The sequence below is a fragment of the Sturnus vulgaris genome, chromosome 1 (assembly GCF_052056855.1).
Source record: "Sturnus vulgaris isolate bStuVul1 chromosome 1, bStuVul1.hap1, whole genome shotgun sequence".
NCBI classification, from domain to species: Eukaryota; Metazoa; Chordata; class Aves; order Passeriformes; family Sturnidae; genus Sturnus; species Sturnus vulgaris.
Window position 1 is genome coordinate 127474591 of NC_142243.1, and position 17603 is coordinate 127492193.

At 40.3% G+C, this 17603-nt stretch overlaps 1 protein-coding gene across 2 annotated transcripts; it reads right to left on the minus strand.

Moving 5' to 3' along the window:
• Positions 1 to 5797: 5797 nt before the first annotated feature.
• On the minus strand, positions 5798 to 16354 carry IL7 (interleukin 7). 2 transcript variants are annotated; one of them, XM_088176570.1, is made up of 6 exons: positions 16154 to 16354; positions 12481 to 12620; positions 9121 to 9207; positions 8194 to 8343; positions 6777 to 6929; positions 5798 to 6672 (listed from the first exon to the last, which is right to left on the minus strand). In XM_088176570.1, exons 1-5 carry the CDS (start codon positions 16161 to 16163, stop codon positions 6783 to 6785), a joined length of 534 nt encoding a protein of 177 aa, XP_088032696.1. In that variant the 5' UTR covers positions 16164 to 16354; the 3' UTR covers positions 5798 to 6672; positions 6777 to 6782. The 2 variants fall into 2 exon arrangements, with proteins under 2 accessions (XP_088032696.1, XP_014726196.1); XM_014870710.2 differs by having other exon boundaries at positions 5798 to 6929; positions 16154 to 16351.
• Between the last annotated feature and the right edge of the window lie 1249 nt (positions 16355 to 17603).

Consider the following 17603-nt stretch of genomic DNA (forward strand, 5'->3'; position numbering starts at 1 on the left):
TTGGAGTTTAGATTCTAGGATCCATATTACGGCACATTCATGTCTGTATTTGGAAAAACTGGAATTCTGCATTCTTTCCATAGATAAGCCTGCTTTGGAAAACTTGCCCTGGGCTTGGGCCATGGAGATCTGCAGACTGAAGTATTGTGAGCTGAGAGTCCATCAGCAAAGATACCAGTCCAGAATAGGTTTGATCAGATAGTAAATTTACTATTACCTGATGAATTTGCAGTTGTTCCTGCTGGAAAATGCGTTTTTACATTTATTAAAAATTCTTTCTACAAAGGGAATGTTTAGTACCGCGCTAAATACCTTTCAGATTTTCCAGGATTATTGTAACTGTAGGAAAAATCATATGGACTCTCCTTTGAATTGTATGTGGCAGATTTTCTAATTTCAAATCAATGCTCATACAGTTACTGTATTTTCTGCTTTGTGAGCTGTTTATGAGATTCTTTGCTTTCAATGCAGCATTTAGTAAATTGAGTACCACAACTTTTGCTTTATTTATGCTTACGTGATTTATCATGAAGATTAGATAGGGAATTAACCTGAACAGAAAGAAAGGTTTTTAAAACTCATCTTTTAATTTGGCCCTACAAAGAAGTTCTATGAAACATAATTGACTATTGATAGTAACACTGGATAATGCATGTGTGTTGTAATCCACAGTAAATATAAGCAGACAACAAAATTCTTTTTGACTGTGCAGCTGGGTGCTGTATGGTAAGACTTCTGAGAGGCCCAGTATGTTTTGTGCTTATCAACTGGTTTTGTAACTGAATGACATAGGTTTCTGAAGTCTGTGATGTTACAAATCCTGGCCTGTATTACTCAAAGTATCACAAGCACAGATCATTGTAATTCCATCTCAGTGGATGTTTGTACAAAACAGTGGATTGATTTTCATAATGTCCCTGAAGAACTGAATGTGGGAAAAATTTGTTATATTTAAAGAAAAAAAAATTTCAGGGAGTTGGACTGAATTTTCAGTCTTCAGTGTATTACATGTGTCAGGAAGTTCCCAAATTTAATTTATTGGTAGTCTACATCCAAACCCTCCTGCCCTAGTCTTCTCCACACACTTATGCCTTGGTTTTCATGGGAGGAAAAAACATGAACTAGCACTGTCTGTTTATAGTGGCATTTAGTGATGCAATTGTTGTGATGATTCCTATACCAATGTATAACCCTATGACAAATTTACTGTCTGCCATTTTATCTTCCTAATGTTCTTATTAAGGTTCTTCCATTCATTAAAGAAGGGGGCGGGGGGGAAGATAAAATTCCATTTAAAGAAACAAGGAGGAGGCTGGTTTTGATGTTTGGCCTGAGGGAGTTTGCATTCCCATTCTACTTTTATGATCTTCTCTTATACAAAGGACCTCTCTGTGCCAGGAAGTAGTGCAGGATCATCAGAACTATGCTGATAAAAGTGCAATGGAGTTATGAAAAATGCTAGCTTCAATAGTAAAAACAGCATAGCATAAAGTTTAATCTCTATATGATGTACCTTACACAGGTTTATATTTATGCATGATACCCACCCTAGGTAGTTTCAGAACTGGAATCTCTAATTAGAATATGTGTTTATATTGATAATTAGTCTTACACATCACTGCAAGGAAGTGGGCACAGGGAGGTGCAGCACCCCTATTTCAGGTTGTAACTATGAAAGGAACATACAGGCATAATTTTTCAGATTTGCCAAAGAGGCTCGAAGAGCCCTTGAACTCCCTGGCAGGAGTGGGAAAGCTCCAGTTGAGAGTTCCCTGGCTGGGAGGGCATCAGGCAGGGGGAGCTCTCCATGGTGCTCCAGCGCTGAGCCTCTCCCGCAGTGCCAGAGCAGTGGCTACTCCAGTGCAGCCACACATCCTGTGCCTTCTCAGGATGGGAACTCCAGATTGTGTTGGAACACCTGACCCAATCTTTATGCATCATGGAGGTTCTCTGCCATCTGCAAGGGACTAGCTCCTAATTCACCATCACAGCTGAGAGCTGGTGCCTGAAATGCAGGGAGAGCATTTCCCTGATGCCTGCTTACCGAGTCAGTGGAAGGAGGTATGACTGCAGTACTGTATGTATGTGCACACTGAGGCAGACTATGTAAATAGTCTGCATATAAAATTAGATGGTATTATCTATGTATTGCAAAGGTCACAAGAAGTGCTAGTTTCCATCACATAGACTGTATATCTGCAAAGAACAAACGTGTTATGAGTGTTTTTTATCTTGGCTGAAAAATTTGTGTTTAGTAAGAGCACTTTTTTCAATTTAATTTCCATCCAGTTTGACTAAGCTATGAATAGTTATATGGGTTGTATGAGAAGGTAGAATTTTCATCTTTGGTAAAATTTATTTTAGTGACTGGTGAAAATAGCTTTATTGCCTTTCAAGTACAGCTTATTCCAACTTGTGATTGTTTTGTTGCTGGTTGGTTTGGTTGTTTTTTTTCCAACTTGCTAAAGTGAAGTTTGAGTGACCTAACTGTGTTGTTGGAAGAAGTGTTAGGTAAAAGACTCCATTAGCTGAATTCAGTAGTTACTTGGTTGATATTTTCGTTCCAGTATTCACAGTATAAGAGATTACTCTTGCATACTAGTTCATTTTTTGTTTTGTTTTGGGTTTAATTTTGTGGTGTTGTGTCAGTCCAGAATAATATATGTTTCTGGACAATCCTATTTAGTCCCATTCCACTTCATCTTGCCAGAAAACAGCTTCTTCATTTTTCTCGTAATAAGTGTTCATTCTTTACAAAAATAATCAGTAGGGAAATTATATTTCCCTACTTTGAACATTTGAGTCTGCAAATAAAATACTTAGTTTAATATAGCTGAATATTGAACCCATGTTCTAAACAGAAGTGCATGGTTTACCATAGTTTTATATTTCAATTTGGTTTTCTGGCAGAACCATGAATGGATTTGGGTGGGATCAATAAAGTACTGAGTACACTACAACTGTTACAAAACTTTGTATGATTGCTCTAACTCTTGGTGTTCATCCTTCATATGACATTTAATGTGCTTCTCTTTATAAGTTTATTTATTAATGTTCTATGTTTCTAAATGGTGTGTTCATTCATGTGTTGGAGGTGAAAAATTTTTTCAGCATTGCATTTATTATGTTTGCCTTGTCCCTCAGTACATTAAATATTTGTTTGTGACCATCCAGTGAGGTTTTATTTTTGCCAGAATTCCTCAGTTTGTTTGCCTCTTATTTCATGTATTAAGTTTATTTTGAAGTGTCAGTTCTGTTTTAATTAATAAATGTAAATCTCCACCTAATGCTGACTTGCCACATGTTAACAATAAAGCATATATGCCAATAAAACTTCTTGTGATGTGCAAATATTTTTTGTCAAATGTAAAATTATCTTACATAACATAGCATACAGGTAGGTAATATAATTTCAGCCTTATAAATATTGTAATGTCTGATCTCAAGTACATAAAGAATAGGGTTTTTTAATTGAGTGATTTGAATTCCTAAGTCATCTTGAAAAATAAACCAGATACTTAAATCAGTGTGATCTGTTTATAATAAAGTTAACTTTGTATCTCCTGTTTCCCCAACTACACTGAGAACTTAGTTTATGTAGAGCCCATCAGTGTGACATCTGTAGTATTTCATTTTTTTCTTTTTTTTTTTTCTTAATAATAAAACTGAAAGGGATAGTAAACTTAAGCTTGATCTGAGTTTGTTTTCCTTCTGACATTAGAGCACTGTTTTGTTGATGAAATTATTAAGAAAAAAACCCAGAAATTTATATTTTTCTTCAGGAGTTCATTTATGTGAGCAGAAATTACAATAGGGGTTTGGATTGATGATTTTGGTTTTTTCCCTAAGTATGGATGAAGAGACATTGATTCCTCTTTACATTCCTTTTTTTAGGGGAAACTTCCTTCTACTAAGCTCTTTAGTTTACTTGGAGAGATACAGATTTGAAGGGTAGACTGTATAGGCCTGTTTCCTATGGGAAAGGAATTGACTGGATGGATACAGCTGGAAAGTTGTGGTCAGTGTCTCTGTGTCCAGGTGGAGGCTGGTAACAAGACTCTTGTTTTGGGACATTTGTTTTGGTGCTCTTTTAGTATCTTCGTCAATGACACAATGAGATGGAGTGCACCCTGAGCAAGTTTGCAGATGACACAAAGCTGAGCAGTGCAGCTGAGACACCAGAATGACAGGATGCCATCCAAAGGGACAGTTATAGACTGCCATAACTTCTCAAATACCATAGATAGTGACTTCCTCTGCCAGTTTCCTCAGAACCTGCAGATGTATTAAATCTGGTCCCATGGACTTGTGCACCTTCAGGTTCCTTAAATGGTCTCAAATCTGGACCTCGTGCAATAATATTGTGAAAATCCTTTTGATTCAAATACCTAATTTTTTATCCTTGACACCTTCCCATAAATTCCATGTACTTCTAAATCATGGTTTTGACCTACTCATAATTCTTTTCTATGGCTAAATAAATAAATAAATGTCTAAATGAAAGTGGCAGGGAGGTAGGCATGATGGTCATAATACCATGCACAATTTTCGTCCCTTTGCCAATTCCTGAAAAGCACTTTAGTGCCACATTTGTAAGTTCAAGAGACCAGAGCAAGTTCTCAAAGGGAAGGAACAAACCAAAGAGCACAAGTCACTGCATTTAGCTGTTAGTGTCTGCGTGTAAGTGGTGACTCAGGAAATTTGGCAACAAGAATCAGACAGGCAGGATATTTATTAAGAGAAATAATAAAAAGAAATCCACAGTTTCGTAATCACTATTTAAATTTCTGCTCTAGGTCTACCCTTGGTCTTTCTCGAAGGAAAATCGCTTTATTTCTCTCAAGACTTAAGTTGTGGACTGCTGCTTAAGTAACTTAAACTGACTGACCTTTCAGTTTTGTAGTAGCTAATACTTGCATCTGTGTATTTTTACTTTAATTCACACTGCCCTTTCCTTGCCAAGTGGTTATTAGGAAATAAGTGCTGGTTTTCAACTGTTCCTGAATTTCCAAACTATATCAAAACAACTGTTCTTCAGTCTCAGGGACCAACTGAATCCACAATCTTCTGGGTCATCTTTCAGAAGAAGGGATTTCCCATCCTTACAATTGTGGTTATGTTCTCTTTATCTGCCATATGATACTGGGAGATGTTTCCTTTCCCTGTTCCATAAAAGATTTATGGGTTGGGGTTGGTTTCAGTTTTTTAAAGCATTTGAATTTAAAGTTGTGATCTCTTACAGGAAGAGCTAAAGAGAATATGTGGAAGTCTCAGACACAGTTTACAAAGTTACCACTCCTGCCTCATCATCACCACAAATACCAGGGGGATTGGAGAGGGTGCATTTCAGGAGAGCATGGCATGCTTGCTTTGCTCTTAATCTCTTCCCTCTCAGATTCAATGCAGCAGTCTTATTCCAGTCAAATATATAAAGCAAGTGCTGTTTACAGTCAACTGAGCAAACAGTTCTTTGAAGCACATAACATGCTTTTTCAGGTGTTTGTTCTGAATACTAAAACCTTTTCAGAGTAGTTTCACGGAAAAATTCTTTTAGCACAGATAAAACAGTTTATATTAGTTTACTTCAAACCAGGAAACAACAGGCTGGCTTAACTAAAGCTTTCCTGAAGTATTTAGTTCAAGGTAGATTGCTGGTATGGAAATGTTTACCTAAACTGAGCAGGTTACAAGCAGCTAAGAAATGGATATCTTAAAACAGGAAGTGCTTTGAATAACTGGCTATCTCTGGAAAAAAACTGAAAAAGGAGTCATGGAAGTCAAAAATTGAACAGCCCAATTTCATAGAAGACAAATATTTTATTACCAAAGGAGTTATATCAAAGTAAACTGCAAAAGAGTAATAAACAACTATAAAAATACTTATATTTATTCAAAATTAAATACGAGCACTTTATTAGTTAAATGCCAATATATTATTCTCTGACAATATTCACACATTTTAAGTCATTTTTGCCTAACATCTTAAAACATGTTATATAAAATAATTGCATATGAGAAATCACAATCTGAAGCTAAAGAGTTCTAGCTCCTCCTGCAGCTAACTCTGGATTGATCAAATACATGAGTGTAGTGCTGTTTCCAGTCAACTAAACAACTTATATTCAGGCATCTCCTTTTTCTTCTTCCACAAGATTCAGTTTTGCCTGTGCTTCAGCCAGCAGAAGCATGCTGCATCTCTCAAAAATCAGTACCCTTCCAAAGTTTTTCAAAAAGCCAACTTTTTCTCTGTTTTTCCAAATCAGATAGCACACCCATCAGATGCACACTGAAAACACTTCTGTGTCAGGAGAACATATCCAAGATAGGCTGCTGCTTTGGTAAATTGTTACTTTTGGTCCTTGATGCATTTTGCATAGATAAAAAGAAACCAGCTACTTTTTCATACTCTTTTCTTTACCTGTAGATTCCAAGATGTTTTTATAAATTCCAGCAGACATGTAAGTGGCTGCTTTCATATGACAGTATTATAAAGTTACTTGAAAAATCAGAAATTCAAAGTAGTTTCCATAGCACAAAGGTTGGACACAGAGTTCTGCAGAGTTCTTTGTTTCAAATGCTGGTCTTCTATTTCCACTTCTTGGACTTCAGCAGCTTGGTTCAGCTATTTCTGTCATCTTCAGGAACAAAGTACAGTAGCCTTCCATCAGAATTCTGGCATAAAGTGTTCATATAAGCGAGCAAGGTTACTTGAAGAATGCATATAAAATGCAAATATACCAAGTAATGCCACTTCAAAAGAAAAGAGAAGGATTCACCTGGAATCACCTGAAAATTACTTTTTCAAATTTATTCCAGCAGGATCGAAGGCTAGATATATTTTCTTTCAGTTCACAAACTTCTTGGTTACATTTCTTTTTGGACTGTTCACCTGTCTCTGTATCTTCTATACTAAATACCTCTAGGCAAACCTGAAACAGAACAGATTGTATTGTTATCTAAGAACTGCAGCTGAATACTGGAGAGACCCTGCCCATGGGAATGAGAACTCAGCACAAGCAAGGACACCTGAAACCAGTGTGTCCAACTGAGAACATGTACATCCTCTATTAGAGATAAAAATTTATCCTCCACTGTCTGGAGGACTGAGAAAATAAAGCCAATTAAATTGTGAGTCAAACATTGACTATATGTGTTGAGACTAGTGGAACAAGACAGACCAGTTCCAGGGGCTGGTGCTGTGCACTAGAATTCAGGATCTCAGCCAGACAAAACTAATGTGGTTCGTGTTCATATTCAATTACTGCTCATAAATTTTTGCTAAATTACTTTAATTGGTCTTTAAGTAAAACCAGGAATCCATCATGTTAGGCAGGGGTGGCAAGAGTGACACTGACTTCTATGACATGACTGAGACACCTTTAAAGTAAGGCAAATGTTGGATTCACCAGAGGTGACAAAGCAAAATATGGACACCAACATTACTTTAAAGATCTTGTCCCAGATTATAAGTCTCTCCACCTCCAGGAGAACAATAAAGAGTTAAATGAAGCCTTCAATCCCTCTGTTTAAGCATTATATTGTTTGGTGCCTATGTGGAGACTTTTTGATGTTGGTTAATATTTTTGTGTTCAATAGGTAACACTGAGCCACACTTAAAAGAACACTCTTCCTTTGCTACAGTAATGTGTAGATCACTGTGCTACATATAAGTGGCACCTCAAAAAGAAGATTCTGCCAGACTAAAAAATCAAATATTATCATGCCTAATAGTTCTTGTTGAATTTGAGACATCGTGGTTAAAATAAAGACCAAAGAGATTACAGAGAAGAGAGGATCTCACCCTAATTGTTTGTTGAAACAAACCAAATTAAACATTACTCTTAGGGTTGGTGAGAAGTTACAACTCTGACTCTATACTCTAGAGAAGTTTAAACGCCTTCTTTGCACAAGTCTGATTGTTGTCTCTCACTGGAGAATTAACTCAGCTATTTCACTTCTGAACCAGAGCAGATATCTTCACCACAGCCTTCCAGATGATTGTCTTAGTCTTTGCACTGGGCTTAATGTCTATTACAAGACAAATGCGATAAGGAAGAGCAAACTTCCTCTGGCATAGAACATGTGCAAGACAATTGTATCTTCTGGAGGTGAATGTGATAGTCTGTATTGAAGAGCTCTAGAAAATAAGGCAAATGGTTAAGCTATTACTCACTGAACGTGAGTGCAACTCACCTTTTCTCTTTTAGTTCTACATTTACACTGTAGAACTTGTAATGTCCCACAAGAGACGAATGCTGCTTTCTCTCTAAAGGCTTTGCTGATTCTCCGCTTGTTATAGAACCTGAGCATATTGCACGCCATGCTCTGTAGTGATTCTATTTCCTGTCAAGAGAGCAAGGAAAATATGTCCTGAAAAGTTTGTGCATCGTTATTTCTTTGCAATGTCGGTTTATGTTTAAAACACCCCAAACCCTCCATCAATTACTTTTTTGGTTTCTTTTGCTTTCATAGTGCAAATCTTTTTCAACAAAACACATAACTAATCTGACTTACCTGCCATCTTTTCGAGATATTTAAAGCAGCAATTTTTAGTAGTAATAATAGTGGTATAAGGATATTAGGGAGAAATCACAGCTGTAATCAAATTAATTAATGCAGTTATGAAAACGAATTATTTTTGCAGACAGGCCTTTTATCAAGTAATGATAAAATCTGTAGCAAAAGCTGACAATTGTGCTTTCTGGCATTTGAGATTTACCCAAACTACTATTTTAAAGCTTTCAGGTCTGAAGTGAAAATCTGAGCTAATATAATTTTCTGTAGAAAAATAAAAACAGAGATTGGGAAATTTTAATGTTTACTTCCATTGGCAAAAAGAAAAGTGTTGTGTCTGTTTTGGATTAAAAATATAGAAGAATCTTCATAGCTGGAAAAAAAACCCCCACATTTCTTGGATATGGAATTGCTTAATATTTAAATGCTTAAAATATCAATTTACTTGTCACATCATATCATTTCAGATTTAAAAAACAAACCATCCTAAATATTGTGATTTGGCTTTTAAAACTATATACTACCCTATCACACTATTTTATCCTGGACTGTACAAAGAACTCATTTGGGTTTGTCTTCTCTAAATTCTAAAAAGTTAAATTTTACCTCAGTATCATTGCAGAAAAACACTTTGATATTTCCATATTTTTTATTCTTGCAGCACCTGTCACGATCCTCTGCAGACATATTTACCTGTAAAATATCACATATGTTTAGACATGGAAGTACTGTGTCAGTGCTCAGTCACCCTCACAGTAAAAAGCTCTTTCCTGGTGCTCAGAAGGAACCTCCTGTGTGTTGGTGTGTGTGCCCACTGCCCCTGGTCCTATCACTGGGCACTGTTGATAAGAGCCTGGCTCTGTACTCTTTGCCCACTCACTTGAGGTATTTCTACACATTAATGAAATCCCTCTGAGCCTTCTCTTCTCCAGGCTGAACAGCCCCAGCTCTCTCAGCCTCTCCTCACCAGACAGATGCTCCAGTCCCTTCAGCATCTTAGGGGCCCTTTGCTGGACTCTCTCCAGTAGCTCCGTATTTCTCTCATACTAGGGAGCCCAGCAATGGACACAAATCTGTTCAATTTAAATCTTAAGTTCTCTTGAATTGCTTTGTTCTTTGGAAATTTTGAAACATAGAGCAATGTTTAAATCTTACATTTGAATTGTGATGTTGAGTACATTGAATACAGTGCTTGTCAATGTTTGTCACAATGAATACTTGTCTCAGCTCTAAACAGATGGTAGCATTCACTTTGCATATGTAATAACAGAAAATGGCCTAAGCAACATCACATGGTCTTTTGCCTGATCTTAATATTTTATCAATAGTTTATTCTCTCTTGTAGTTTTTCCTTCCACTTTCACACTTGTCATCAAGATGACAATGGAAGCCAACTCAACAGAAGCTTTGTTTTCTTCAGCCTGTATCCAGACATTCCAGTTAAGCCAAAGGGCTTCAAAAAAGGCAGCTCACAACAGTACTGTTTGAAATCTCTTCACTTATATTTTATGTGTATGAGCACATTAGACAGTTAATTCTTAAAGTTTTTCTGCAGAAATTGCCTATATTTCAGAAGTTCACCCAAGATAAAAAGAACTTTATCCAGAAAGTGTTTTCAAAACCAAGAGTTTAGAGAGTCAAATATTCAATGACAAAGGAAAAAAAAACACAAAACAACAATACAAAGTAAAAAAACCCAAATCACCAACATCGGGAAGCTAATGCACATCTTTTCTTGCACCACAACAGATATTGCTCTAGTCACAGCACCAGAATTTATAATTATATATATATACATATATTTATATATATATATGCATAATCACCCTAAAAACTATAAATCTGTCACTTCATTTGCTAACCGCTATGAGATTTTCCCATCCTCTCTAGTTTCCTCAGATCACCTTTAGTATAATATTCAGTAACCACATCTGAAGGCAGTTTATTGGCTGTGTCTAAACCAACCTAAAGGAAACCCTGACCTCAGAAAAGGCATTAGGAAAATTTAATTACCTTTTACAGAGATCTAGTATATGCCTCACTATCCTGCTCTGCAGCAAACCCATAGCTGCTCCAAATATCTGAGCAACTGAAAGCTATTGACTTTGGCTCTGCAGTTGCAGGAAAGGTACACAATATTTGCTGTTAACTTATAGTGACAATACACTGATTATATAGAGAAGAAAAATTTCTCTTAAACAGGGGAAAGTAAAGACAGAAAAAAATGAAGAAACTTGCACAGTAGTTGCTTGTGTATGCCGTCTAGGAAGTAAAAGCTTCAAAGCTCAGTACACTCCCATTAGTTTTCACAAACATAATTCATGAAGGTTTTATTTATGTATTTATTTTGGTAACTCTTTTAGTTTTCATACAGTCTTTTATATAAACCCCTACATCTTAAAAATATCAATAATATTTATTGCAACTAGAAACCAAAACAAAACAGCAAAGAAAAAACAACTTTCAAATTGTATCTGGAATAATAGTATTTCTCCATTCCAATCCTCGATGGCACCATGGGGCACCGACTGCATCAAGCCCCATCCTACAGCAGGACAGTGACAAGGCATTGCCCTATCCAGGCCAGGACAGTCTCCCAGCCTCCCTGACCCTGCATCTCGAGCGGGGCTGGGATGCACCTCGTGGATCTCCACCACCAGAAGGCAGCAGGATCTGCCTCCCAGAGGGTGTTATTCCTTCAAATCATTTTCTCTTATAGGTCAGCTATCTTCTAACTGCTCACCAAGAGAGTTTATTTTTTTTCTCTAGGGAATACTTGTCATTGTCAGAAATAAGACAGCAAACTAAAGGGAATATTTATCTATTCTAATGTGGTCATTAATATTCTCCCCAAATTTGATGCCTCATTCAGGATAAAGTCATGTATCTGCAGAGAAATATCTTTCTTCATAATCTCAAACAATATAACATGATCAAAATGTTAAAAGATCATTCCCTGACCCTAAAGGTATTTTGTTTCCAGATGAGGGTTGATGTGTCTTGGTAGAGAAAGGTTGGAAACCACTACCATAATGCTCTGAAGGATGGTGGTAGTCCATAAGTGTGAAGAAATGCAATGACTCCTGATTTTAACCTTGCAAAAAGGCTGTATATTATTTCTATTTCATGCAAATAGATTAAGACTGCAACAGCATGGTGAATTCTCATTAATGACAGTCAGAAAAATCACTTTTTTTGTGGGAATGCCTCTATTAATATAACTGTGTTAAGTGTTTCCCCATGGAAGTGTTCTTGACAGATTAATTTAATCGCTAATAATTTGTGAAGAAGAATTGAAAGGTAAATTTTGGGCATGGATTGGTAATCTGTTAAGAAACTATTTTGCAAAGCTGTAATAAATGTGGCTGATGAAGCCATAATGGAGGAGATTTATACATGAGAATGTTAAGTTCTTCTCTGCTGCCATCTAGAAAAGATCATTTTTGTTGGCTAAACAAGATATGCTAATAGGTTCAAAGAAACCTATGAAGATACAAAGAAGGTTTTACTGTCCTATGAATTTTGTGCCTTTGTGCATTTGTATTCAATGGACAACATAAAACTTCAGTCAAGAACTCCAATTAGTAGAACAAATAACAGGTATAATGCTTTCTTCTCTTAATAAAAACATACAAACAGAAGCAGTCATGAAATTACTTTAGAAAAGAGTACCTTTTAATGAACTATATGATGTATGGCCTAATGGTACATGTGCCTAACTACATGATGCACAGGCACAAAAAACTGTATTACAGTATTCGTACATGCAAATAGGCACTATCCAGAGATTTCGGAGATTTTAAAGAGACTGAATTGTTGCACGCCCTCAAATAAAACCACCATTCCAGCATAACCTGTGACTTTAAATTGGTCTTTTATCATGTTTTAACATTAGAGCTTTTATTATTAATTGTTGGCGTCTAAAAATAGTCAACATCTTTTGGAAGCCCAAGAGCTACTACCTACCAGCTCATTGATGTCGTGACTTAGTATATTCTCATACTTCACACGGATTTCAGTTCTATTTCCCATTGCACAAGTAGATGCATTCACTGGAGACAGAACAAGGAGCAGTGGCAGAACTGGTAATGTAGATCTAAAAAAGGCTGGATTACAGGAAGAATGGTTAGGTACGTATTAACATCACAGATTGTGTGCTGTATTAAGAAATACATTCTGTAATTTGTCAAAATGGTTTAAAAAGGATCTTTGTACAACCAAATGACTTGTGCCTTTTGCTAGAGGGAAGGATCCAGCTCCAGATTAAGACACTCTTTGGGTGTCTAAACTCCCTCATACCCAAAGATGATTCAGCCAGTGTGGGTAAGAGCCTACAACTATTGAGCTGATTAGCTACTTGGTGACTGCTTGGGCTGAATTCATCTTCAGGGTTCACTGCAAGCATTGAATTTTATGGGACCATAACCACATAGGACAAATGTAGAGGAGTATTTTAATCATATATATTGAGACATTCAAGTGTCTTAACCTGCAGCTGAAACTTGTCTTGGCTGTCCATTTTTTCTTTGATAACATCTACAAATCCCCATCAATACAGTCTATAACAAAGGTGTGTTTAAACACATTTTCAGGCTTACCAAATGTACAAATCTTTACTACTGGCCATAATATGAGATAAAGCAGCAAGACAACCTTCTCTGCAAGATTTTTACAATCTTTTGGAGCAAACTTCACTGCCTCTCACTTTGTTTCTCCCTTTAGTGGACCGCCTTCCTTTGCTCTGACCCCTGGTCTTCTGTCCTTGCATGACATGCAGGAAAATATGAGTTCTGTGAGGATGGGCAGAGAGAAAAGACCAAAATATCAGAAGAGCCTGAAGAGACTGACAGAAGGCTGCAGGTACTGGGAATGAAGGTACGAGTACATGATAATAGAGACCAAGTACACGATAATATGTGATTAGGAATAATTGGATTCTGGCCTATTGCTAGTCTGGCTAGGATAAATTGAAGATTTTGGAAAAAAAAACAAAAGTAGAAATTTATGTTGGAGGACTAGCAAAGGTCATAGCAAGTTGCTAGAGGAGTATACAGTGTTTCTGCCCGTCTCCACTACTAAGAACAACTGCATATGGAGTAGCTGTGGGATAGCAGCAAGGAAAGGAAGAGGGGATGCCCTGGTCCCAGCTGCTACTGTCCTTCCTCTCTGGCAAAGATGGGCTGTGGGGTACAGCCAGTCCAGCACTCAAGAGATGGGCACCTCTGGACTTGGGCGTCACTAGTAAATCACAGACTTAGAGAGGAATTGTGAACAAATAAGAAAACAGCAATGACACTTATTGACCCATCAAACTTCTGCGATGCAAAAACCACAGTCACACCACGTGTTCACTGCCATTCAAAGAAACAGAGTCCTAACAGCCCATCCCAGCCAACGCCCACCACACACAGCTGACTGAATCCTCAAAGAAGAATACATGCTTTTCCTGGCTAGTGAAGCCTTCTCTGTCTGATAGATTGCATGTGAACATGCTGTGATGCTGCATCTCTGTCCTAGAAACAGGACTGGAATAATTTCACCTGTACAAGCTAAATCACAGAACTCTTGTGGCAAGCTGCCTGACAAATTTTAATGGGAAATTTACTGGGTTGAAAACCCGATTTTCTGACCTTTTCATACACTGATCAACTGAGGTCTGTGAATGTCTCAAAAAATGTAGCCTAATAAGCTAAGTAAATCTTAAACGGATCTTACATGTAGTAAATTTAAAAACTCTGTAAGGTGACTCCACAATGATCTTCAAGCTCCAAGTACACACACTTGGCTTCTACAGAGCTTTATATTTGTAAATCTCCATGCTAACTACATCTCTGTTGAATGATTTATCAGTGTGAAGGACTAAGATTTAGTATTTTAAAAGACATTTACAAAAAACATTCAAGAACTCAGTTATAGGGCAACATTTTTCCAATCTCCCATTGCACCTCTTACTTCCAGTGCAAAAGATTAACTGCAAAACTTGTTTGCAAATAAGGTAATACAAACTGCTTTTTAGGGACAAAAATAGCAATCCTCTAAATTAAAACAATCTGACTCCATCACTTTAAACTTGATTTGTCTGACAACAAGTGGAGAGAAAAGGTGAAACATGCAAAGTCATTTCAATTTTTTCATTTTTACTTTCTCTGTATTGTAGAGATTGCCAATCTTTTTTAAATTGGGAAATTACAGAATAAAAACAGGTCATGTGTTGCACACTCATTAAGTCCCTTGAGCCACTGTAGGATGGTGATCAAATCTTTTCAGACATTCCTAAATGAGTCCTCTGGAAAATTATTAGGCAAGTGTCATAAAAAATTCTAGGAGATGTAGACTGAAAATTGAAAGGGATTTTCTTAAAGTTAGGCAACTTCGAAAGAATGGGAGTTTATGGCACCCCATATGGCCAGCAATTCAAAAGAGAGAGCATGTATTACTGGAAATAACCCATCTTTCCAGTAAACTCCCAGAAACTCCTAAATCTATTTGGAAAGTCCAAAAAATTCTCCTAGAAAAGTCAGGAAGAGCTAACACTCCAGTATTTCCACATATTAAAACCAAGCCAAAACAAATCCTCTAGGCTTTTTAATGCTAAAATCCCCTCCTGCGCATACAGCCCGAGGCACGTCCTCGGCGGCACCCAGCGGGATCCTTGCAGCAGCCCCGGTGCCCCACAACCCACTCCAACCTCGGCGGGCCGTTCCCTCTGTCCCCTTCCTTCCCCGCGTCGCAGCCCGCAATCCTGGGGTTCACTGCCAGTCCTGTTCCCTCCGTCCCGCTGGACCCGTGTGGAGGGGCGGGCGGGCGAGCGCTCCCACCCGGGGGCGAGGCACCCCCGGCGCTGCGCCGCACCTGCTCCGGGCACACCGCGGGGCAGCAGGTGCCCACGGGAAGGGAGATGCCCAGGGGAAGGCAGATGCCCAAGGGAAGGGAGATGCCCACAGGAGGCAGGAGCCCACGGGAAGGGAGATGCCCACGGGAAGGGAGATGCCCGGGGAAAGGGAGATGCCCACATGAGGCAGGAGCCCACGGGAAGGCAGGTGCCCATGGGAAAGGAGATGCCCACGGGAGGCAGATGCCCAAGGAAGGCAGATTCCTACGGAAAGGGAGATGCCCACGAGAGGCAGATGCCCACGGGAAGGTAGGTGCCCACGGGAGGCAGATAACCACGGGAGGTAGGAGCCCCAAAGGAAGGGAGATGCCCACGGGAAGGCAGGTGCCCACGGGAAGGGAGATGCCCACGGGCGGCGGGAGCAGCGCGGACCGGCGCGCAGCAATGCCTCCCCCGCCCCGCGCTGTCCTGCTGCCTCTGCCATTCCCGAGCTGCCCTTCCCGGCAGCAGGCGTGATGGGAACCGGACTCTTTTACTTTCATTCTACGGGGAAAGGAGAGAAAAAAAAAGCAAAACTGGGAATTTCCCTGGCAGTCACCAAGGGTTTAAAAGGCACCGGGAAGCACCGTGCGGCAGAGCGGGCGAGGCGGTGGGGCCGACGGCTCGGAGACAGAGGAGCAGGTGAGGAGCCGGCGCGGCCGGGGGTGCGGATCAGCGCGGCGGAGCCCAGCCCAGCCCAGCCCGGGGCAGGTGAAGCGGGGTGCCTTCTGCGGAGCGGAGCGGTGCGGTGCGGGACGCGCTCCTTACCATGGAACATGGTCCGTGGGGAGGCTGTCGGGGAGCTGCCGACGGGTCCGCGGTCATGGTGGCGGCGCCGCCTCGCCCATGACGACTCCGCAGCCCGCGGAGAGCCGCGCAGGGGCCGAGAGGGGCCGCGGGCCGGGCCGGGCTCAGCAGCCCCCCGGCGCCCGCCCGCCCGCGGGGGCCGCGGCGCTGTCCGGAGCGGCGGCGGGGCGGCCGGGCTGTGCCTTTCCCATGGGGCTCCGCCGGCCGCGGGTACTTTCACTTTCTGCTCCGCCGCGGCGGTGCTGCCCGCGGGCCGGCGGCGGGCGCGGGCGGCTGCGCGGCCCCCGGGGCGGGCGGCATCCCCGGAGCGCCCGGGGCCGGGCGGAGCGGGGAGCGGCAGTGGCGGGGCCGGGCCGTGCCGCGGGGGTTACATAGAGCCCCGGCTACACGCCCAGTGCCGTGTGTGTGTGCGGCCGGGGAGGGAAGGATGGATCTTGGCACTACGCGTGGAAAGAGCCGCTCATCCGCGGGGAGGATATCCTTAAAAAAAAAAAAAAAAAAAAAAAAAAAAAAAAAAAAAAAGGAAAAAAAAGAAGTCATTGCGTGTTGGCATGTTGAGGAGTCGCTTTTTCAGACGAGAGCGACTTAGCTTGAAAGCTGATGCGCTGCCCTTTCGCTCCCTCGGATGCCCTTGGATGGGTTGTGGAAGGCGGGACTGCCAAGAGGGCTCTGTCTCCGGTCAAGGGTTACCCCAGGCTGTTGGCCTGGGCTCAGAAGCGAAACGTGGATGGCTTCTGCAGAGTCCGTCGTCTACACCCTTCCCCCCCACCCTCCTCTTCCCCCGCAAAATAACTTTGTGGAATCTGAAAGGATTAAGAAAGGATGGTGAATGGCTCAGGAAGGTGTTTCAGCCTGGAAGACACCCAAATTCTAAAAGGCAAACCTGTAGAAAGGTGTGCTTTTCTAAGTAAATTCAGAATGCAAAAAATTTCATGTGCAGTTTAAAAGGCTTGGAATAGAACAAACTATGAAATATCTCAGTAGTGTCCCCTTGGCATCTGCCCAGAAACTTTCTGAGTTTTGAATTCTACATCACTTTTCCTGCTCTGCACGAGTACAGAGAGGTGATTCCATATCCCCTCTTTCTTCTCACAAGAGCGTGTTTCTAAGGCGAGATAGATAATGAGGTGTGAATGTTAAGGAGCAAATATGTGGAATGCTCAGGATAGTTTCCTCCCATTCTCTTCAACTGAAATTTTGCTGCTTCCTTCCGGTGTGAGGAGGTCCTTAGTCCCCTTTATTGTCTGTGAATTAGATTCTGCTTTTGATTTGCTATACATTTCTCATTTCTTTTTCTTTGGAAAAGAATTTAATCAAGTCTTCTTCAGAAGTATTCTGTCAAGAGTCAAGAGGGATGTGGTTTTTAACCCTTTCATCTTTGAGCTGCTTGATTTTACTAATGATTGCCCAT